The sequence below is a fragment of the Phocoena sinus genome, chromosome 2, assembly GCF_008692025.1.
Source record: "Phocoena sinus isolate mPhoSin1 chromosome 2, mPhoSin1.pri, whole genome shotgun sequence".
Lineage (NCBI taxonomy): Eukaryota > Metazoa > Chordata > Mammalia > Artiodactyla > Phocoenidae > Phocoena > Phocoena sinus.
This window is the reverse complement of record NC_045764.1, coordinates 20779371-20804031: the sequence shown is the minus strand read 5'-3', so window position 1 is coordinate 20804031 and position 24661 is coordinate 20779371. Positions and strand designations below refer to the sequence as shown.

General features: G+C 45.2%; 1 protein-coding gene across 10 annotated transcripts in view; it reads left to right on the top strand.

Annotated features, from left to right (window-relative positions):
- Positions 1 to 24661, top strand: part of CELF2 (CUGBP Elav-like family member 2) — a 397933-nt gene that overhangs the window by 315674 nt on the left and 57598 nt on the right. For 8 of the 10 annotated variants that reach the window (XM_032621812.1, XM_032621814.1, XM_032621815.1 and 5 more), the window contains 4 exons: positions 5414 to 5548; positions 14452 to 14531; positions 18645 to 18803; positions 22998 to 23061. In XM_032621812.1, coding sequence (XP_032477703.1) covers positions 5414 to 5548; positions 14452 to 14531; positions 18645 to 18803; positions 22998 to 23061 — 438 coding nt within the window. The remainder of the gene's footprint in view (positions 1 to 5413; positions 5549 to 14451; positions 14532 to 18644; positions 18804 to 22997; positions 23062 to 24661) is intronic. The other 2 variants (XM_032621822.1, XM_032621821.1) reach the window with 1 other exon arrangement.

The following is a 24661-nucleotide window of genomic DNA, read 5'->3' as shown; positions in this document are numbered from 1 at the left end:
TAATTGCACTTTTTTTTTGAGTTTGCTGACATTTATGGATGACACAAAGGGCTCATCACAGTGAAACAGTTACTCTCTCCATTATCATTGTGTTCAGATTTCCCGAACTTCGTATTTGCTGAGCAAGGCTCATCACAGATTCATTAGTGATGGACAAACGAACTCCGGAAAAGCAATCACTCTTTTAAGCTTTTGTCCATGCAGGGATTCTGACAAAGCCCAGAAACGTTAGTCTGCTGTATCTGCCCTGCACTTTACTCTCTTACCAAACGGGCTTCTGAAATCTCCACGGCTTCCTAGAACCTGCCCTTCCAATGGCTCCGATTTCAGCTGCAGTCTCTAGCGCATTTATGTAAGCTCCGAGCATCTTCCATTTCTTATGCTTCTTCTGCGCCAGGTATCCAAACAACGGATCCTCCTCTGGATTGGCAATACGACGTCAGGGACTTTGAGAAGAACACACCGAGTATATACCCAGATTTCAACAGCACCCACCTTTTTTGGTGATTTTTCCCTGACACCTAGTTGAGTGGATGGTATAGGAAGGGCATTGGAGGAGGCCTGGATTGCTTCAGGGACCAGCCACACTCACACACACGTAGTCACTCTTTATCGTTCTCTCTCCCATTGGAGGGCCTGTTTTCCTGCTTTTAACCTTCCATCACTATGCAGAAAAAGCAACCAGCCGTGCGAGATCGAAAGCGAAATGCAGTTGCTGGATCTGAAGTCGGTCCAGCAGTGGGTGACAAGGAAGTCGTGGCGGCTGCCTTTCGTTCTGTTTTTGGAGTCTCGGGAGCTGGAGCCAGTGTTCACTGTGAGGTCACACTTCTGACTTGAAGGATTATTTTTGACTCTGTAGGCAGAGTATCAGAGCTTTAACCTCCAACCTCACAGCTTGTCAGGGTCCTTAGAGCCTCGAATCCAGAAATGCCATTTAAACGCCCCCCCTCCCGCCAATCTCTTTCCTCAAGGCCTGTGAAACCCCCCGTGGCTGTGCATCAAGTTCCGAGATCACAAGAGTCAGGATGACCCGACGTTGTCATCCTGGGGAGGGCGAGGCCTGTAGAGATAGGAATCGAGGGTGTTCCCGTGCAGTCCCTTGCTGATGTACTAGAAGATGAAGAAATCATTTTGAAAGTCAAAGTAGAGAGACCCGTGGATTTGGAGGCCGTAATTAAATGCCATATGTTAGCACTAACACGTTGAAAAGTTGTTAATTAATTCAGGCCGCCCCGAATCCAGGTGTGACTTTGACAGATTGTACACCGGTGTGTTAGCACAGACTTACAATTAGGGGGGTTTTAAAAAATGAAGTTTCTAGTCCCTGAACTTAAAAAAGTCCCCACTTGTATTTAATGTTAACCCCTTCTCATTTATACCACGGAAGGGGAGCTGGCAGTGGTCACTGGTATGAGTCCACTTTCAGTTCTGCTACTGTTGTTGACGGCAGCAACCCCACCTGTGCAGCACGTGGTATATGAAGTATTTCCCCTCATACATTCATTGGTTATCCTAAAGGAAAACAGACTTTTTCTTTAGAGGGCAAGCACCTGATCGTTTCTTTTCTTTTTCTGTTTTGTGTTTTTTTTTTTTTTTTTTAGTTCCCCTAAAGCACTTAGCAGAATACTGTGAACATGTTAGGTTTATCTAAGCAATTTGCATTCTTGTGGCTTGAAGAAACTGGTGAGATACTTAACTGCCCATGAATACTTAGGAAAAGCCCACCAGGAAATTCATCAAACATTGATGAAAAAGTTCAGTGATTTCAAGATAATTAAGTTTGTTTAAAATGTTGACAAAGCTGTTTAGCGATCCTTAGAATGGGGATCCTAGGAATAAAGATTTTCACTGGAAGAGCGGGAAAACTCACTGAGAGGAAAGCTGGATCTTTGTAGCTATTCCCATTTTGCCAGTAAAGCAAACAGGGCCCAACTGTGAAAACCACAGAGCTACTTTGGCTTGCAGAAGGTTGCCAACATCCAGGTTCCTTTATACATGCACACACGTGCCGACACACACACACAGGAAAGGAAGTTAGCACTTTCAGTAGCGTATGGAGGGTGCAGATTTCCTTTTCTTTTTAGCTAATACTTGTTACTGAAAAAAGTGACAGTTATCTTTCATTTCCCTGCCTGAGTTTACCCCTTCATTGTGCCTAAGAAGTCAGGATTGCTTCGTAAACGGTTTCCATTTTTCGTAAATCCATCTTAGGAAAAAAGTCATACTTGAGCTTCTCAGGAGCTGCGCATTTAGTTGACTATAGCATCCCGCACCCTGAAGCTCAAACCCCGAAAATTGTCTTCGCTAAATACCGTCATTATCGGTTTATCAGGGAAACCAAGGACCAACTGGGACTTTATCCTTTGCTTTTGTTTGAAAACCTGATTCTTCAGGATAAGAAGAAATACAACAGAAATTTTTTTCTACTCGTCAAGGTATCAGCCATAGCTTCCTCGGGGTAGGAGTCCCAGAGATGAGGGCAGGAAGGGATCAGGGCGGGGGGCAAGAACTACAGCTGCAAGTTTTCCCTCCCTCCCCAGCCCCGTTTCTGCCAGTCCCACCCGTTCCCCTTCTGCTTCAAGGGAATGCCACGTGCCCTCAGGGCCACTGGAGTCCTCGCATGCTGAGGAGTCTGGCATCGCACTGGAGGTCAAAGGCTCCCGTTGGAAAGAAAGCACCTCTTCTGGGGCATCTGATGCTTCTAATTCTTAGACCCCAGTGCCAACACAGCCCTCAACTTACTGTGCTTTCACCAGTTCCTGGTAGATCATCGGTAGTCCACTTAACTCTGACAGGAGAAAGGAGGACTTCTTAAATTTAAAACTCTTCATCTACATAAAGCGAGTGGAGTCCTCAGCAGCCTCTGCTGAGGAATCAGAGCCAGTGACACCCCCTTTCTCCCTGAGGAAGGTCAACACAGGCGGTGGCCCTGGACCACCTGTGACCTTCCTTCTGCATCCGGCCCCTCTCTGCAGATGAAGCAGAAAACGGTCCATATTGTGCTTCAGTCAGGCTACCTTCCTCTGTCCACCACAAAGACAGTCCTTATTCATTCCTGACTCTGCGCCTTGTTCGGTTAGTACGTGATGCCCCCAGCACACTACCAGTCCATCCAGACCCTGCCCGTGCTTCTTAAAGTCCGGTTTCAATTCCACATCTAACATCAAGCCTTTCTCAAACCCTGGTACCCGATTCATAGTTCACAAGGATTGTGTAATTGTGGTTTTCAACCTGTATTCTTCGGAGCCCTCGTTTCTCTGCGTTGTCTTGGGAGCCGCCACCAGTGTGGAGAGAGAGGCTGGGTAGAAAGCGATGCTGAAGTCCATGTTCAGGTGCTTCATTCAGCCAAAGCGTGTAACCAGGCTGCCTTCTCTCCACCACTTGAGAGAGAGAGAAAGGAAAGAGAAGAGGAAAAAGAATCGAGTTGAAACCTTCATTCTATGGATGACAAGACTCAGGCCCACAGAGGTCAGCTCGTCCTCCAAGGTCACCCATCACCTTCATGGCAGCACTGGAACGAGGACCAGGGTCTCCCAGTCGCAGCACTGCCCTACCCTCCCAGCCTCATCTGCCTCCTCTGGGCTTGTCAGAAACACAGAAGAGTGAGCAGAACCCTGGGCTGAGGAAGGTACCAGATCCTGGTGCAGGTTGGGCCACCTCCTTGTAGAATGATCCTTGGCCAGATCCTTCCCCCTGCTGGGCCTTGGCATATCTTTAGAGTCAGACAAAACGTCTTTCACGTCTGTTACTTCCGGCCTGGGAGTCTACAACTAGGAGCCCTTAGCCCCTCAGCACCACCCTGGTCCAATATAGTAGTCACATGCAGCTTTTAAATTTTAAATTAGTTAAAATTACATCACGTGAAAAATTCATTTTCTCGATCACACTAGCCACCTTTCAAGTGCCCAGTGGCTACACATGGTTTTCGCTACTGGGGTGGACGTCACAGACCAAACTTTTCCCTTCTCCCCGAGTTCTACTGGACGGAGCTGCTTCAGTAAATGAGTCTCTGTTCCATTATAGATCTTCCGTCCCGGCTCCTGGAAGACACAGACCAGGGATTCTGACTTACGTACCCGAAGCAACTGGCCCTGGCAAGTCTAGAATACACTCTTGCCAGTTAAATCATAATGAGGACACTTACTGTCCAGAAAAAAGAGTAAGAAAAACAGAAATAAAAGCCAATTAAATCGCAATGACAAGATTATAATACAGATATAAAATGATCCCGTAAGCTAGGACTTTCTGAAGTGCTGGTGTAGCCGGCTATCTTTCTTTCTTCCTTTTTTTTTTTTTTTAATTCTAAGAAATGGATTGAAAGGAAACATGGGAAATAAGCAAGACTTCTCCCTGAGGGCTTCTAGCACGATGTTTTGCTCTGTCTCCTACAAACAGCTCCAAACACTGTCTTGAAATCCATGGTAATCGTGCCTTTGAGGCTGAGTGTAGGCCAGTTATCCTGAGCACAAGCATGTCAGTTTAGGGAAACAAATCTCCCGCTCACCAGAGGTAAACCTTCCCTAGCCTTTACCCGCTGACAGCTTCCAAGGTTAGAATTAGCACGTTGTTGCCCTGACGCCCAAAAGGCGTTTCTGTTCATCAAGAATCCTACCTCCAAGTGGGCAGAATAGCATTATTCCTTCCTTGTTCTTTCTTTGGTGACGGGTTTCACCCCGAGATTGGGGCCGCCCTGACATGATTCTCAAATAACCGCAGTCCCACTCACTCGGCCACAGTTGCCTTCCGCTTTAGTTGTAAGGTGCAGACCCCGTGTGCTGACCTGGGTAGGGCTGCGTAGCCAGTGCTATGGACAGAAGGCCCCTTAACCAGCTCTCTGGAGAAATTCACATCTCTCCTGTCTCCTGTTCTCATCTGGACCAGTGGGGACAAAGCTATTTGAAATCAGGGAAGGAGAATGTTTTCTTCCACTGAATCCTTTGTTAAAAGTTTTGTTTATCAGTTTTCCACTATATCTGCTTCTGTTATTTTTCCTCTCCCGATCTTTCTCTTTCGCTGTCACTCAAGTTAAAAGAACATCTGCCCCCCAAAAAAAAAAAAAAAAAAAAAAATCTGTATCCCAAAATATCTCTATGGGACAGTAGCATTTAGCAGTTACTTAGAGCTTTAACATTTTAGTAAACATATTACTGCTTCCAAATGGGGGGAAAGGACTTAAAAACAGTGTTTCGTGTCCTTTGAAGATGTTTTATTAATAAACAAGCTCCCAGTGTTGGAATAGGAGCCGAGATGCCGAGCAAGGGTGGGGAGAGCAGAGACGGCACGTGTGGAGGAGGAAGGTGGCCTGGGTGTCTGAAGAGTTAGCCTCGGGACCCAGTCGGAGGTGGTGATGACGCATTGATTACGAGGAAGAAGGTGAAGTGGCCTTGGCTCATTCATTATTTCTCTCTCCTAGCCGTGGAAGACAGAAAATTGTTCATAGGAATGGTTTCGAAGAAATGTAACGAGAACGATATCCGGGTGATGTTCTCTCCATTTGGCCAGATAGAAGAATGCCGGATCCTCCGGGGACCTGACGGGCTGAGTCGAGGTGAGTGTGCTCTCTGCAGAGTCTCTGCCCTTAAGTGCTAATTGGAGCTCTGTGTCCCAGTCAAGGTAGACATAGCTCCCACACGCAGCAAGAGGTCACCCTGAGATACGTCCTGCGGGACGAAGTTATCCAACCCAAACTTTTCACCATAGCTGGAATGATCACCTTTTATTTCTCAAGTCAAGAAGGTCCTAGTGGCAGCATATTAGCCCAGGTTATCGCTGTCAGACGGGAGGCCCACAGGCTGCCCTGCCGTTACACATCCCTCTTCAATCTCACGTTGAAGGAGCTTTGGGAGGTATGAGGGAGAGATGCGGAGAGCGAGAGAGAATGTTTGCTGCTCGCATCTTAGTCTTCTGGCTTTGTGCCTGTGCCTGGAGAATGGCTGAGCGTGTGGGCCTCTTGACTGAGAAATAAACCAAGAAAAAAGGCCCCTGTCCCCGCATAGTGCAGGTACAGACTCAGGGTAACCAGGCCTGTCTCAGGGCATTAGGGTTTTATGGCAAAGAGCAAAGCTCCTGGAGTCCTAAACACAGGGATCCATTAAGTGACAGAGAAGTGACTTCGTCCAGGAGAAGATTGTAGGTTCCTCTTTGTCACCGTGATAGAGGCAAAGGCTGGGGCTTCGAGTGCGGACGAAAACCAGTGTTTCCGCGAGCCAGCCACGCAAGGTAGCTGGAGATGACTCTCTTCTATCCACGTTTACCCCCCTTTGACAGACCCACACGCCTCCCTCCTTAAAACCGCTTATAAGGCTTGTCACCGTGTTCCCAGCCATCTGACTAGTTTCCTGAGTCAGCCCAGGAGGCCCAGGGGAAGACGCACATGGAAAACACATTTCTCCATTCTCGTAAGAAATCCGTCTTTTCGCAACACAGAGAGGATTTCATTCAGTTAATGGGGTTTCCATGTAGAAATGTCTTTACATTCCCCATCTCTGGTTCTGGGACTGCACTGCCCGCGCCCCATGTTGAAAGAAAAGGTTAAGCCTTAAGTATCAAGGGACTAGTTTTCATTCATCTCCCTGGTCTTACGTAAACTCAGCGCCCTGGGAGGAAGAACATTTGTTCTTTTGACTTTTAGACATAAAGCTTCGTGATGCCAACTGCTAGAATCGAAGGCACAGGGAACAAAAGTTTTCCACCTACCTCCACCTCCAAAGCCCTGAAACAGAGGTGATCTCGGGGGAAACTAGGAGGGGGAGGAATGACTCCAAGCTTGTGATCCCTGTATTTTCTTCTGAAGGTGGTTTTAAAAAAAAAAAAAAAAAAAAAAAAAGGAGGAGGAGGCCTGGAAATGACACTTAACACTCGCTGAAAGATGGGGAGTCTAAAGCTGAGCAAGACATGATGTTGAGTGGGGCCCCTAAACAGCAGACCCAGTGCCTCAAGCTAATCTGTCACTTACCACGTGTGCCTTTACCAGTGTCACCCAAAATAGTTCCTTGTGCTGGGCACCCGCATCGCCTCTGGTTCCCATCCGGCCTCGCAGGCAGAAGGATACCAGGATTTCGATCCTGGGTCCCTCTGTGCCATCCTGGAGATAAGCACCAGGAGAGCTTATCTTCACATCTGATCCAGGAGAGGTAGATAGGGCAGACAGACCAGGAGAGCGAATACCACGGGAAAAAGCAGCGGGGCCGAGGAAGAATTAAGTAGGCAAGAAAGACAAAAGAATATTTTTGCGATCCCTCTTCTGCTGCCAGTTTAGTAATAAGAACCACTGTTGTCTCCCTGTGACTATTCTCAGTCACAACTTGCGTGTTATCATTGCACTTTTGCATTTGCCAAGGTGTACGGCTTGGAGAAAGAACCGATAGGCATAGGGAAATGTATAGTGCCTTAGAGGTCAGTGACCCTGGGGCCCAGTCCCAGAACTTCTCCTGACATGAATCATGGGCGTGGTCCATTCATTTTCCTGTCTCTGTCCTCAGTTTCCACATTCGAAAATGGCAGCAGTCTAAATATCTGCCCTGCTTGTCTGATAGGGCGTGATTAGCTACTGCCACGGTAGGTTTTTTTGTAGAGCCAGGCCATCCATAGTGTTTCAGAGACCTTGACTATGAAGTAGGAATGCTGGACTCCTGTTTTCCCTCTGCTGATTTACAAACTGATTCTCTGCCTCACTTTCTCCATCTGTCCAGTGATGAAGAGCATTGGTGCCTAGAGATCCTTGAGCGTATGTTAGCTATTTTTGCAGATGAGATTTTTTTTTAAATGGTCAAAACTTTCACAGGAAAGGGTGTCAAGACACTGTACTTGATGGGAGAACCTGACCAATTCCATCTGCCATTTGGTTGATGAACCAGGAGTTGACACCAGAAGCAGCCTGTTTCTGAAACAAGTGATGAGAGCACTTCAATCAATATTTTATGCAACTGCTGGTTCAACGTAAAGAGTAGAATCCTCCTCCCTGCCCCCCGCTTTTTTTTAAACAGAAAAATAATTTCTGATTTTTCTGGCAAACGGATGAGAATTCCCTGTGGCAAAAAAAAAAAGAAAATACTCATTTATTCTCATTTGTTCTGAGATATAAGGACAGACAGTGTTGCATTTTTCAATTAGCAGGACCCAGGGACTCCCGGGTGCTGGGGACTGCTCCTGAATCAGTGATTTGTTGAAAGAACAGTTCTCTTTCATGCTACTCTTTTGCTTTCATTAAAGAATTGGCGTTTCAATCAAATATTAATAAGTGCGGCGCTGCAGATCAGGGGCGCTCAGCATTTCTGGTCTCCAACGCCTGTTTCTGGCTCAGCTGTTTACAAAATAAATAAAATGAAGTGAAATGAAAGCTTGGCTGCTCTGAAAAGTACCTTGTAATACTAAACCAGGGTGTAAGTTAGTCAGTAGGAAAGGATTTAAATCGAACCATTTGATTATAATGAGGGAGAGGTGCCCTCGAGTGGTTCACTTTTCTTGTTTTTGCTTTTGCCCAGTTCAGCTACAAGAAGGAAGACAGAGGAGGCAGTTAGTAGCCCTGGGTCCCCAACAGGCGTCACGTGTCGTTCATTCTCCGCCACATCAGTGGTTGGCATTCCTACCTGGCAGGTGTTAACCTGAGGTTCCTCCAGGCTGTTGATTCAGTACACCTGCCCCAAATCAGAGTAGTGGGCTGCCAGGGACCCACATCTTGTACCTATTTAGCCCTGCTATACTTTCAGTTAGAATCACTGTCTTTAAAAAAAAAAAAAAACAAAAAAAAAATCATGATCTACACATTGGCAAGAAAGACTATTTAAAAGTCCCATAGTTATTCACCATCACCCAGATCTGTGTCATGTTTTAAGATGGGCCCTCTCTGCCCCATCCCGCTGGGAAATTGTCATGCCTGTACATAGACAGCACCTGCCAAGCCTGTTGAAACCACTCAACGAACGTTAGGACTCTGCCTCGCTTTACGCGGTATGCCCACATCTGAACGTGCATTTTTTCCCTTTGGGGGCAGTAACCCATTCTGCCGTTTTTTTCTGATTTGGAAGACCTGGTTTGAGCTGCTTTCACGCCCCTTAGGATACTCAGATCCTTCTGCAGTGGCAGATCTACCTCTCAGGCCCTCTGTGTGAGCCTTCATTGAGAGAGCAAGCCAGGGTAGCACAAGCCCACACATGGCCAGTGAAATGAGATGTTTGCTCTCGGAATCAAAGCTTGAGGCTTCTGAGCCAGCATACTTACTGGACAGTGTCACCTTAGCATGTTGATTTCCTAAATACACAGTTCTCACTTACCCCCAGCCCCCAGTCCGACTGGACTCTTTGGGTACGGTCTGCCAGGTTTGCTGTACCATAGCAACCAAATATCTGTAACTCAGAGACAATGAAGGGGTTGATTTCATTTTTCTTTCCCATAAACTGCAGTCAAATCTTCACTGCCATTTAAGGTAACCTTCTGCTGGTTTAAGGATATTCCAGCTGTGTTTATGGTGTTCCAGCATTCTCCTGCCAAACCTTTGACAAATGAATTGGCGGTATCTTCAGGGATGTTAGCGACCACAGACTGGATTTAGCCATTAAATCCTCATTTATTTTCGTTATATCTGATCAGGATATGGGGAGAGGGCTTTTGACTTTTTTTTTTTTTTTTTTTTTTTTTTTTTGCGGTACGCGGGCCTCTCACTGCTGCGGCCTTTCCCGCTGCGGAGTACAGGCCCCGGACGCGCAGGCCCAGCGGCCATGGCTCACGGGGCCCAGCCACTCTGCGGCAATGTGGGATCCTCCCGGACCGGGGCACGAACCCGCGTCCCCCGCATCGGCAGGCGGGCTCTCAACCACTGCGCCACCAGGGAAGCCCGGCTTTTGACTTTTAAAACGTACATGGAGAGGACTCAGTTCTGATCGTGACATTTTAGTCTTGCCCACGTGGTACCCAAATGTTCAGATATGTGGAAAGCTTTATCAGATGCCCCCTGGGTTATTAAATGCATCTTGTCATGCTGCTCTGGGTACAATCTTCCAACCTCATCTCAGGGATGAGATTTTTGCCAACTATAAAGTCCTATTCCGCACTCAGCCCTCAGGTGCCGTGAACGAAAGATCTCTCCATGCCAAGTTTAAATAAACTAACCCAGCGTTGGGGATTGCACATTAGAGGATTATTTTTGATGCTCCAATGTTATACTCATAGCATATGTTTAAACCCTGCCATTGCTCAAAAGATACTGAGAGGAAAAATTGGCTGCATTAAGATCTTTCTACAGCTGAAGAGGAATTTATAAACAAGTTTCCATAGGCTGAAATCTTCTCAGCCACACAAGTTATTTTAAATATGCTTCCTTCAGTTAAAATATAGCAGCTGTTGCTCCTCTTTCAAAGAAGCAGCAGAAAAGCAAGAGACCCTGGCATCATTGTATGTGCTTTTAAAAGTGCCTCTACTTTTTTTCATTACTTTCTCTCTCTTTCTCTCTCTCTCTCCCCTTCTTTTTGATGCAGAGCAAGAATTTCATCTAGTTCTCTCAAAATTCTCATGTAGCCTAGAGAAAAGGTAGAACACCTGAGTTTAAGATATCCTTTCAACTGAAATGACAAGTGTTAATAGCTGGGTTCCAAAATCTGCTCTGTGCTTTCCTTAGATCCTGTCTGTAGGAGGAAATGACTTTGAGAAACCTTTCCCCAGTCAATCATTTATCTATTTTAGCAGCAAGAAGACAACCTCACTGAAATAGGAGGAGTTCAGCTCCTTTCATTTCTATGAGCAACCTCTGACACTCTGAAAGTGGAGACAATAAATAGTGGCAGGCTAAATTACAGGTTGGACACATTTACAGAGGGAATTTTTTGCCTTTTTTTTTTTTTCTTTTTGCTATTATGTATTTGGAAGCTTTGAGACAGTAATATGTGGGCTATCTTACCCCACCCCCCAAAAAATAGCTTTATTTGTCTTGGTACCTGTATTTTTTTCTCCCAATCTAAGTTCTCCAGCATTTTGGTCGGTCACCAGCATGCGCAACAGTCTAGAACGGTTGAGGGCTGACCCTATAAGGTCGGAGCAGTTGTCCATCAAGACCCAGTAGACTCTGCTGTACCCAGAAGCTCATCTTAGAGAAGAGGACAGCTGACCTGAGTCATTTCTGTCCAGCGGGAAGTCATCTGGCTGGTTTGTAGAAGAAGCCAGCAGCCCATTTTGACTGTAGGAGCTTGTGTGACCCTACGTTAGTGAAAAGTGCAGATTTGAGGGCCCACCCCAAAGCCAGTGTTTTCAGTGGTGCTGAAAAGAAAATGAAAATCTAGCCAGGACCTCCTGTTTTAGAGATGTTACAAAGGTTAACTGGCTACCAACCCATGGAACATTTGGTTCTGAAGTCGCTTAGCTTCATCCAGAGCGGCAGAGAGAGTGAATCTTTAGGCACGTGCTCCCATTTAATAAATGACAGTAATTTTCTCCCTTAAGTAATTGAACACAGCACCCAGTAGGGAACTTGACAGAGCCCCTAGGAGGCCGGTTCTCTCTTACTGCACCACTGCCGGTAGAATAAAAAAGTTAAAGGAGTCATCAGATTTGTCAGATCAGTTTTTTGGATGGGATGAGGACTGTATAATTAGAAGCATCAGTCAGCCTTTTAATTGCAGGTTTCACAGAGGGGAAGGGGCAATGGTTCGAGTTTATGGAGAGATCATTTCGTTGTTCTCTTGCTAAGACTTTGCTTTTGAGACCTGTTAATTGCTCGATCTTTCTCCCGAACTTACTTACAAAAGCTCTGCCTGCTCTGAAATTGTGGTAGATGCGTAAACTCTGCCTTACTGATTTTTGTTGACATTTTACATTTTTTTATGCATTCTTAACCTCCGTTTAGAAGCTGTTGGTTTGGCACATCCTACCAGATAATAAGAGCAAGCAAAGTGAATGAAACAGGCTTCTTGACTCCTAAAAGCAGAGTTAGTGGGGCTTCCCTGGTGGCGCAGTAGTTGAGGGTCCGCCTGCCGATGCAGGGGACGCAGGTTTGTGCCCCGGTCCGGGAGGATCCCACATGCCGCGGAGCGGCTGAGACCGTAGGCCGTGGCCGCTGGGCCTGCGCATCTGGAGCCTGTGCTCCGCGGCAGGAGGGGCCGCGGTGGTGAGGGGCCTGCGTACTGCAAAAAAAAAAAAAAAAAAAGCAGAGTTAGTCTGGGCTTCCTATGGCCTCAAATATGCCTCCATTAGATGATTTGCTTGTGCCTCTACTGTAGCCTCCAGACAGGAAATGAAGGGACTTCCCTGGCGGTATGGTGGTTACGAGTCTGAACTTTCACTGCCGAGGCAGAGGATTGATCCCTGGTCTGGGAACCAAGATCCCGCAAGCCACGCAGCACCAAAATTTTTTTTTAATTTTAAAATGAAAAAGAAAAAATCTCTTAGCGTTATTTCCTCTGTTAATAGTACCACTGATCATCACAATCTTCAAGAGATACTACTTTGAAACAGATGGTAAATTGGGGACGCTGTCATTTTAGAGCTGAGTCTATTTCAGTATGGAACCAGCAGAGGTCCTGTTGTAGATCTCACACACATCATCTAGGTGCCTTAGAGAAGGCTGCCCAGCTGCTTCTGTTGGTGACAAAAGCCACAGCCACTGTAGGTACAGGCAGCATGTTGAAACAGTCAGCTTCACCGGCTGCTGTAACGTCAGAAAAACCATAGGAGGTAGCTTGGCATTCTTCGTGAGCTAGACGTCGGGCTTCAGTGAGGACAGCTTAACGGAGGTGAATGAGAGGAACCTCTCATGTACAGAGAGTTTTTGTGTATTAAAAATTACAGCATGATGCCAAAAGAAAAAAATGCATTGACTTATTTTCATGACTGGTGGTGGTTGTGCTTTGGGGGTAGTGGGCAGGCATTGCTTTCTCTTACTGCTGTTTGATTGAAAGGTGCTAATACAGTATTGACTTGATAATCTCACCAGGTACCCATGCAGAGCAAACAAAGAAAATGTGTTTAATGGCTCCCACAGTGACTCCCATACACCAAGCCACCCGCTGGTTGTTTGGATGTAGAATGTTCTGTTTGGCTTCCCGGCCACAGAGGCAACCATCTCACATGATTGGTGCCAGAATTCCACTTTTGTGCACTCGCTCTGAGATGACAAGCTTCAGCCCCTCGGTGTTTAGATCTGCTTCATTGGGAAATCTTTTAAGCAGTAATAATAATAATGTTTTCAGGCAATTGAGTAGAACACTAAATTATTCTCTGATACCTAAGTTCAAACTGTGCAAGGCTAAAGAAGCTGAAAATCAATGCACTTTTAAAGTCATTAGAGATCATAAGTGAAATAGTCAGCATTGCTTTAGCTAAGCTTTTAGTGTGCAATGGTATTATTATAAAATCAGCCTGAATCTGCATTAATTTCACAGTCTTTTTCTCTGAGAAGCCCAAGGGTGCATGATGAATAAAATGTAAATTTCAGAAGGCAGAGCTTTTATTAGTGGAAAGGGCAGTGAGCCATGTAGCTGGAGCAGTGACCTGCATGGTAGCCGGCACTGCTACAAGAAGGGGTAGCAGGCACTGTAGATTCTAGTTATTTTACAGCTGGGGAGAAAAATAGCCATGGAGAGTTCTGTGGGTCTCAGGGGAGACATTCCCAGAAATATACATTGTCTTCTGTATGTTACACTCGAGGTGGAATCTCTGATAAGAATCCACAAGTCACAACTTAAAGTCTCGAAGGTTCGATACAAATAAGAAATCCAATGCAGGTGTTTAAATTTTACTTCATATACACAGTTGGATATTCCCAGAGTAACAGAGCATTTGTTTTTGTTCATCATTAACAGTTACTAAGTAGTTTGTACAGGATTTGGGTATATTTGTTTGCATTTGAATAGCATGAGTGTATATTTATACATACATCTATTTTTTAACTACCCAGAAGAGATGAGGTATATTTATTTGCTGACATTTCGAGCTGTTGGAATCTAGTTGCTCATTTGCCCAGGGTGTGAGGATTTTACTATTTGCTGCTTAGAAATCAAGGCTCATGTTTGAAACACAGAGCCGGAGTGGGTGGATGCCCTAAGTCAAGATAGACAAGGAGAAAATGTAAAAGCGCAACTTTCTATTTTAGAAAACGCAAACTAGGTCTTGCGCATTTCAATCGCCACCCCCCACCACCCCACCCCCCCCCCCCCCCCCCCCCCCCCCCCCCCGTGGCTTAAAAAAAAGAAAGTACCCAGCATCCTTCCCCTGGACTCCATTTTAAAAATAAATAAACTAATCCATCATTAAATCTTTCTGCTGTGGTCAGATTAGCAGGTCAGCAGTGTAAGTAAAAAGCAACACGAGATAAAAAACAAAGAGAGAAGTTGTTGATTCATGTACTACTGAGAACAGTGTCGTCCTGTGGCAGTTCTCGTAGACTGTGTTGGTTTAACAAGCGTCCAAACCTTTTGTCTTGTTGTTTTTTGTCTTTCCTGCTCCCTGTCCCCTTGTTTCCCACAGGCTGTGCGTTTGTCACATTTTCTACAAGGGCAATGGCACAGAATGCAATCAAAGCCATGCATCAGTCTCAGACCATGGAGGTACTGTATCATCTGCCCTTTCTTTGTTTTCTTTGTGCAAATGGTGGGGAATGAAAAGCAATTCTCTCCTGTGTGGATTGTTCACATGACAATCACAGATGTAAACTTTCACCATCTCTCTCTCTCTCCATTCATTCATATTCCTTCTTCCTTAATCTCTCTCCTCCTCCCTCCCTCTCTCTCCCTCTCTCTCTGAATTTTTCCCCTGATGACTGGAAATGCACTTAGTGTAAAACCTTCCACTTGCTCTACGTTCCTTTTTGAGCCTTTTATTGCAGTGGCCCAGGTCCTGCTGTGTAAAGTTCATGATGCAATTTAAACCGAGCATCCTTCTATACCTCAAGAATCAAGTACGTTCCCCAGCCCCAGGGGTGGGATGGGTAGAACATTACCAGACCCCATTCCAAATTGCAGCTGGCCCTGTGCAAAATCACAGGGTTCTTTCATTTCTTTTTTATTTTCTCTTTAATGCGGGGTCAAGTTATCTTTAATCGAGACAAACAGAATTGTTTTTGCATCGAGAATGTTGGAGAAAGTTAAGACTTCTCCCACCTCATTGAACCAGTGCAAATGTTCACGTATGAGAGTCCCCCGAGAAATTAGATTTTCACCCTTACTAAAAAATGAACAATAACCCAGAACCTCAAAGGCTCAAATGTGATCTCCTAATGAGAGATCGTGGCTTTCGGGGAAGAGAAATAGGCTGGCGTGGGTCCACAAATGTAGACAATGGCTCTGTACTTTGAGTCTGTGATTCGGGTCATGGCCTTTCAGAATTTTGCACAAAAACACTCCAAGAGTGATACGCTGTTACTTATCCTGTATTGTCTGATAGAATCCTTTGGGAGTGCATGTTCTGCTGTATTATGTAAACTGTATCTTTGTGTATGGGTGATCTTTTCTGGAGGTGGCTTTGTAGTGTTACCTGAAGTTAACGTTTTTCATCTTTTGAAAAAAAAAATTGTTTTCAGTTTTATTTAATGTGCCAAAAAGTTCTTTATTGATCGTTTGAGCTTCTTTTTTGCCTCCACTCTTGGGGGGTTTTAATTTTTTTGTTGTTGTTGTTCATTTGTTTGTTTTTTGCAATGCTGCATCTCCCAAAGCATGCCGGGAGCTTAGTGATCTTTATGGGTCTTGTTTTGTGGGCAACCTTTCTCTAGGGAGCCAAAGGGTGGGTGGAAGCGGGGGGGGGGGGGGGGGGGGGGGGGTGGTGGGTGGTAAAGAGTGTGCATGGCATTGTCATTAAGTGTTTACTGTACTTTTCTGAGTTTTGATATCAGCATTGCAAAGCCTATTGTCTTTTTCGAACTTCCTTTTGACTTCAGTATTCCTAACATATCTTATATAATCACTGTGTTTTCCTTTCAGTGCAGTGCATTTTTAAGACACTCACACCCCCCTACGTGAAGGCAAGCTCAGGTGAAAATCGGCCACAATAAGAGAGAATTAGCAGGATTTGAAATGTCTAGGAATCCAATCTTGAATAACATGCAGTCACACACGTGATCATGTTTTTGTCCCCTCCCCCTACCCGTTCCCTTACCTTGGGGAGCTCCATTATCGGGGATCAGCCTGGTTTCCAGCTTCGTATCAGTCTGGAGATGAAATGAAAGTACTGTTAAGAAAAAGGAAGTCTTGACCTGTATTTATTATCTTCCATATATATATGTGTTTCATTCTTAAAGATTTTTATTTCCTGTAATTGAGTGATTTGTACCTAAATTGGTCTCACCTTAGATGATTTTGTAACCTCAATTCTTTCAGCTCTGTTGGAAACATTGCCACCCCAGTTCCTTCACCCAGGGCCCCCCACCCGAGTGGGAGGTCTGTGTTCTCCTGGGTCCCTACGGAAGGAGAGCACGAGAAAATACAGCAGAACTGGGTATGAACCCGAACCAAGAAAATAACAGGCTCTCAGAGTGAAAAGAATTTGCTGTAGAGGATGGGGCATATTTATTCTTCAGAAATCCTTGATCCTTTGTTAATACTGCTATTATCAGAAATCAGATCTGATGCACCTGTTTTTAAATCTGGACATCCATGCTTAATCAGAGGAGCCCTCAGACACTTAAATTTCTTGTTTAATTCAGAAATATTGACATTTAAACAGAAGATTACATATTACGCAGTCTCATTACATTTGTACCACTGCAGTTTGTTTTCTTTTTTTGAATTAATTACATTATTTTCAGGACTCTGGCTTACATCTTCCACCAAGATGTATGATCTAAGAGACGTGAATTCAAAACGATGTCACTGTCAAAGTTGAAAAGAACATGTTATTTTAAAAATCATTCATCTTTATATGGTACCTTGATTTTCCCACTTTCCTCCAATCTCTCCCCACCCTGTTTTCCCCTTTCGTGGTTTATACGAGTCATTTTTGAACTATACTCATTGGCCTGATTTTCTGCTTTTATATCATTTTTTGGTATTTAAGGAAGAAAAAAAGCCAACCGTAAATGAACTGTTAGGAAGAGATGCTATAATTTGTTATGGGACAAATTTGATACAATAACAACCCTTTCCATGCAAAACCCTTGCTGTCTGTAATTTCCATCTTCAGAGTGGTTTTGCTGTCTTTAAAATGATGAAACGCTGAAACACGGAGCAGATGGAGAACAATGAAGTATAGATTTTTTAAACGGTGGAAACATTACTTTTATGCAGTTTACTGACGCTTAACATCTGTGCCATGACTGTGACTCCCAGAGCTGAAGACCAGTCTGCTGGAGGTTCAACACCCAGTCACCTCACTTTTCTCACATGTTGGGGGGTGACAGCAGGCATGATAGCTTCACGTATGCATAGTTCCATCCCCAGTAGCTACCCAACGTGATAAGAAAAAAATGCAACTGTGTTTTCTAGGCGAAAGAAAAATAACCCAAAGGGAAGGGAAAAGCTCATTTAAATAGGAATATTAAATTTCTGGGAGGAGAAGAGAGAGGTCTGTTACCATGCTGAGTTTCAATAAAAAGTGGGGTTTTTTTTAATCACTTGGGTAGAATTAACTTCTTTTTATCTCAGCAAAATTTCACAGCTTTAATTGTGATGGGATGTTTAGCAAGCTAAACAGAGAGGGAAGAGAGTTGGTTTCTGCTGAGTTATTTGCCAAGTGGCGAATGTTGAAAAGCTGCTTTCGAAAGGAAGTCCTCCTGCCTGAGGTGTCAGGCCCTTACTTTCCCTAATGATTTTCTCCGTATCAGACATGAATTGGTCCTGTTGTATAACCCTTGGCCATTTCTCACTCACTACCTCTGCTCCTGCCTTTTAAAGGAAACGAACACAGAAGCTCCTAGACCAGCGAGACTGATTAGGAAAAGAAGCTAAGTAGACATCTCCTCCTGCCATTTGAGATGTGTCTCCTTGGACTAGATTGCTTCTGATATTTTCTTTTTGATTTGTTGTAGCTCCTGGGATCACAGCTAGAGTAGATGCGATACAGAAGGAGGAGAACCCCTTCTGAAAACACGGGGACAGTGACATTGGTCCATGCCCGTGTCCCCTGAAAATCTCCTTCCTTCATCCATGTTCCTAAAATGAAACCCACTTCTCCCGATTATATTACTGGGTCGGTATGATTCCTACAGTTCCAAAGTTCAAAAATACTTAACATTGGAAAGAGTGGGCAAAAAAAGACATGAGCGACAGGCATTTTCATTCCCATTACAACATTTCGTTCCCCTCCTTTGTCCCCTGCTCACACGCGGAAACAGGCAGACACACCAGGACAAGTCCATCTTTCAGACAAGCGAACCGTGAAGCTTCATTAAAGGACAATGACAAGGCCCCTTGTCTCTGAGGAGGTCCTGGGATGGTGGAAGGAAGACCCGTGAAGAGAGAAAGAGAGGCAGTGTAGTAATCAGAGCACGAGCACAGATGGCTTCATCGACCGCCAGAGCCCCAAAGACACCAGTGACAGGATCTGGAATTTTCTGTTGATGGTACTCTTCAGAGAAGAAGAAGGACCATCAAACCATTTAAAAACGAGGCCAGACCATGCCCTGTGCTCCAGAATAGTTCAGAAAGCTAGGCCCCGCGCTGACTGAGTGTCCTGAGCGGAGTGGGCCAGGCTGTAACCCCCTCTCCACTTTCCGCTGTGTCTGACCACAGGGCTGCTCTTCACCGATTGTGGTGAAGTTCGCTGACACTCAGAAGGACAAGGAGCAAAGGCGTCTCCAGCAGCAGCTGGCGCAGCAGATGCAGCAGCTCAACACTGCCACCTGGGGGAACCTGACGGGTCTGGGCGGCCTCACCCCGCAGTACCTGGCGGTAAGTTCTTGCGGGGGTGGGGGGAGCATGTGGAGAGAGGAGCACACCCGGTGGAGCTCTTACAGGCCCCTTGGCCCCTGAGTGCACCAAAAGCTCGTCTTCGACATTATGAATGCCGGGAAATTCCTGAAATCAGCATCGATGAAGAATATTTTTCCAGGTGAAGCTGATGAGCACAGGAACGGGACTCTTCATTCTAGCCGCATGGAGGCTGAGCGGGGTCCCACAGGGCTGAGTGTCTAGCCAGTGTTTCCGCACAAACTCCAGCCTTGGCAGGGGTGCGGCGTGCGTGATAGATGATGACTTAACGGCGCCGAGGCGGCCGTGGTTGGCTCTCTCACCACCTCCCTGCTCGGTCCATTCCACATCAGGACCTCAGATGGAACTTTCCTTCACTGGGTCCTCCCCGTGGAGCGATGTCAACTAGATTCAGATGTTTCTTCATGTATTTGAAACCCAAAACTCAGATCCTGTTTCAGGCCAAATAGACCCAATTCTTTAACTAGCCCTTACTTTTCATTGTTTCTAAACTTTCCACCTCCTTGTTTTTTTCTGTTGTGCTGCCTGTTTTACTTCGCCAGTGTCTTTATTAAAATGCCATAATCAGAATGCGAGACAGTTCCTCCCAGGAAGATCACACAGCATGAGCAGTGACCCCTGTTGTGGACTTTAAAATATCTCAATGTAGCTTGAGGGCAATGGAAGGCAGCTCGTACTCCTCTAAGGTTTTATTTATTTTTACTTGAGCTACTGCTAAAGCATGCTACTCTACCCCCCTTTTCTGCTTTGGAACCTAAATGCTGGACTACACATTATTAATATAATTTCATAGTGTGCCTTTGGACCTTTTATTCTAGCCTGTGTGTGTGTTTGTGTGTCCGTCCGTGTCCATCCGTCCGTCCTAATTCTCTCCTGACGTTTGAACTGTCCCTCTCAGGATTGTATGACCCATTCCGTACTTTGTAGCAGAACCAATACTGTTCTGTAAAAGAGTCCTTCCTGTGACCTTGAAAGGTAAGATCACTGCTTCTACAAGTGAGGAAAGGGAGAGGCTTAAGGGAGAAATGGGGGGCGGGGGATAAACCGGGAGACTGGGATTGACATACACAAACTACTAGATATAGAACAGATAACTAATAAGGACCTACTGTACAGCACAGGGAACTCTACTCGACACACTCACTGTACTGGCCTATATGGGGAAAATATGTAAAAAAGAGTGGATATACGTATATGTATAACTGAATCACTTTACACCTGAAACAAAAACCACGTTGTAAATCAACTACACTCCAATAAAAATTTTAAAAAGGTTATGTAACTTTACCCAAGGTCATGACACTGGTGGTCAAGCAGGATTTCAGCCCTCCATGGGTTCTCTCCATCCGGCGGGGCTGCTTCTCCAAGGACAGATGTGACTCACATTCCTCTTTTATCCACCCCACCCCACCCCACTGCCTGTTGGTGTCTGCCATGTAATTGCTACTCAAGACATGTCTGGATGTCTTGCTGGAGAGGCGTGCCTCTCCTGTCTTCCCCCGAGTTATTAATACAAGCAGTGACCAAGTTTGCTGCCACCTTCTAGCCGTTTCTCCATCTTATCCACAAGGAGATGAGAGATGAGAGATTTCATCACATGTCTTGCTGAAATCTGTATGTGCTTGCCATATCTTTTTCTTGGTCTATCGGTCTAGAAGCTTCATGAGAAAAAAAAATGAGTCTGGCTGAACAATCATTTGTTTTTCACAAACGTGTGTTTCTCAGTTGTTCACAGATCATCGCCTTAAGCACAAGAATTTCTATCAGAGATTGACGTCAGGCTCACCTTTTCGTAGTTTCTAAGAATCCAGCTTCCTGCTCCACCATGTCTGAAAACCAAGACACACATGCCTAGCCCTGGTCTCCTGGACCATCTCCCATGCCCCAGGGCTCACCGAAATCTCTGGCACGTGTTTCTTTGATCACATCTGAAAATTATTTCTGAATCCTGAAAGAGAATTCATCCCCGCCTCATTGATAAGAACGTGTTCTTACACGCTCTGAACTACGCTTTCCTCTACCGAGGGCTTCCATTCTTTCTCTGCCAAGTTTGCTCTACCCCTTTCGATCGGAAGCCCATTTCTCTGAAAAGACCCTTGGCCTTTAAGGCATCCCCTGCCTCTGTGTTGAGGGTAGATTCTGACTGTGGCTCACCAAAGAGTGGTTGTCAGTGGGAAGAATCCATGGAAGCAGCTTAATGACACTCCAGGTATTGCCACTTACTAATCAGTAAAGATTATTAATTCCTCAGAGTATCTTCAAAGCTAATTGAATGAACTTGACTAAACTTTAATTTTTTTAAATATCTAATATAGGAGAGAGTAAGGGCTTGCAACCACAAGAGAATGGGAAACCCAAGAAATCAAACCAAGATAAGGGATTTCTCTCTGTCAAAACAGATAATTCCTAGCTTCTTCCTCTCTCATTCTGTGTGTCTGTGTGTATGTGTGTGTCTGCGTGTAATGTCTAGGTAGTATACTACCCTGAGTCGAGAAGGATGAATGAAAGTTGCAGACGTATGTCTGGGAACTGTTCATATTTGGTTTTGTCTTTTTTTTTAATTTTATTTATTTTTTGGTTGCATTGGGTCCTCGTTGCTTCGTGCAGGTTTTCTCTAGTTGCAGCGAGTGGGAGCTACTCTTCGTTGCGGTGCGCGGGCTTCTCATTTGCGGTGGCTTGTTGTGGAGCACAGGCTCTAGGCCTGCGGGTTTCAGTAGTTGCAGCACACGGGCTTCAGCAGTTGTGGCACGCGGGCTCAGTAGTTGTGGCCACAGGCTTAGTTGCTCCGCAGCATGTGGGATCTTCCTGGACCAGGGATCAAACCTGTGCCCACTGCACTGGCAGGCGGATTCTTAACTGTTGTGCCACCAGGGAAGGCCCACAGCTGTTCATGTTAATCCCCATAGGGATTACATTAATGATCGTAGCTAAGACAAGTTGAATCAGCCACCGATATTCCACTCTACTTGGTGCTTTTAAGTCAATTGCTAGATGCCCATTTCTGAGTCACATCCAGTTGTAGAGTTTCCTTCTTCTTAAGCTGAGGAGACCTGCCATTACCTGGAGGCGTGGCAGTGCTCTCCGTTGGGTTTTGCAGCACTCCAAACAAATTCTGAGAGCTTATTTTTTAAATAGTGAATTCATCTGGTTCCTCCTAAGCTCACGGTACCATAGCAGTTTTTTAATAATAAATTTGGTGCATCTGTGCTTTTAGCATCCATGGACTTCTGGGTGTAGGAGATAACTCCACACTTGCCCCCAGGTACAAACTGCGGCTGTATTGACCAACCAAAAGGAGAATATCAATAAGCGTAGTCAAACAGTATAGCACCTAAGTTAACCTGTAATTCAGTTGATGTGGACGAATAAAGGAGTGCTTTCGAACAGTGACCACATGCCTTTACCTTGTGGTACCCACCGTTTCTATATGGGGGATTAAATGTGTTTTTGGAAGCTCTAGGAACAAAATACAGAGACCTTTTCACCGCTGTCTTCATTTCTTTTTTAAAAGATGCTGATACATTTATAACGCGTAGCATCAACATACATAGCACCAGATACTTGTGAGTTTTGACAAGTAGTACGTTGCTCTCTGCCGACGGAGACCACCTTAAAATGGGTGACCGTTGTCTTGGTCATGAAGTCATGACAGTGACTCTGGCTGCAGATACATACACTTAGGTCTGTAGGGATTACAGTGATTTCTCTGTTAGCCCAAGAGTCAGTGAATCTGTACCTCTCTGATGAAGGTTGTGTAGGACACTGAGCTGTGAAGGAAAGCGGAGGAGACCTAGGGATGGACCGCGATTGACAGAGATGAGTTACGGGAACAACTAGGCTCCAGAGAGAGAGCATTAGTCACGCCATGTGGGTTCCCCTAGATTTAACACCTGGTTGTTAAAAAGTAAATTGATGAATTGTTTTAAGGCAGGTACGTTACTGAGCTTCCCCAGTGTCTGTGTTTTTTAATAGAGATTAGACATTAACATGGATTTATAGCCCCAACTCTCAGAACCTTCAGCCCATTAACAGGCAGCAGCAACCCTAAATGTAAAGGGAACCGGACGTGCCCTCAGTGGACTTGGGAAGTTCCCTTGACAGTACATTTCCAAGCTCCACTTCATTTCGACAGCACCTTTCTCTTTTCTTTTGCAGCTTCTACAGCAGGCCACCTCCTCCAGCAACCTGGGTGCGTTCAGTGGCATTCAGCAAATGGCTGGTAAGTCATGAAGCAAGCCTTGCCTTTTGACCGTGCTGTTGTCTGAATTTGGGATGGGTTCAGAAGCTGGGGAAAAGACGAACAAAGAGTAACTACCGGTCCTAGTTGCTTTCTGGCTTAGGTGTTAAAATTAGAGTCGGCTGCTCAGAAGCTGATCTTCTAACTCTGGCATCTCCAACAGTTATGAGAAAATTTGGGGGGCTGAGAATTCCTGCACAGTACCCTCCAGAGTTGTGTTTATTATTTTTTTTTAATGGGTTTGCTGGCTGGGGGATTTCCAACAAGATTCCTATATCCAGGGCAGCTGCCATGATTGACATCCCTCTAGAATTTTAATAATAGGCAGTCAATAAGAATGTTTTGACCTTCGTAATGAAAGTCAGGCTTGCACGCCTATCTCTGATACCGTTTGCAGTCCCTTGATAACCACAGACAATTAACAGGGTGCCTTTTTTTTTAACTTCAGAACCCCAGTTGACAGAATTGTGCATCAGAATCTTTTATGGGAAAGTAGAATCTTTGTTCTTGAGCAAAATCAAAGTGGGACTGGATTTGAAAGCCAGCTCATGAAGGATTGCTTTTTATTATGAGCTGTGTCAGTAGTAACTGAGGGGCAGTGATTAGTGAAAGGTCAGTCCTGCTGTGTCACCTTCCAGGCGCACATCCTAACCCACACCACGGGGCCAGGGAAGGCAGCCCGCACGATGAATCAGAGCACGGGTGCCAGGAACCTGCCGCAAGGAGCAGTGAGGAAGCTTCTTCCTTGCTTGATTCCGAAAAGATAGGGGAGCGCAGGCAAGGAGAACAGATTTTGGGCGTATTAGAATCGAGCACAGTTTGTTTTCATCAAGGACACCCTGAGTCAATGAAATGAACCCAGGATGTACAGAATAAAAGTTCTGATTTCCTTATTTGTCACTATGAAAACTCCTTTTTTCTTCTTTCCCCCCCCCCCCACATGCATATCCTTGTGGGGTTTTTTTTCCTTGTTTCACTTTGAATGGATCTGGAGACACTTGGAATGAGCACACGCAGATTTCTGTTCCTGTATGTCCAGTTGTTGTCAGCCCAGCCTTTCGTGGTGGCCTCCAGGGTTAATGGTAACTTGTCTGATGGGACATACTCGCCTACAGTAAAAACAATGCTCAGTTACCCGTGGGGCTTTAAATCTGGTACCCCCAGCTTGTTCTATCGTAATAACACTTTTAGATTATTACGGGAAAAAAATACATGTTAAAATAATGAGTAGTGAAACCATTTAGCAGAACGTTGATGAATACGTTTGGGGAAGCTGGCCTTGGAGCTGAGCATCGCCTTGAACAGTTGATTTATTTTTAGTTCTGTGAAGGGGATTGGAGAGACAGAACTAAAATATTCAGAGAGTCTTCTACGTTTTAAAAAGAGAAAACCTTCCAGATTGCAAGCTCTGAAAGAAATGCTGAGATGTGCTGCATTTTCCGCCAGTGCAAGATTTGGTTTTCTTCTAATCGAAGGGACCCACCCAGACCCAGAATTAGAGTCTTTCCTTAGAGGAAGCCTCAGGCTCTCCCGTTCCCACAGTTGAATTATGCAAAGAAGGTCACTGGGTCCTGAGGCTATC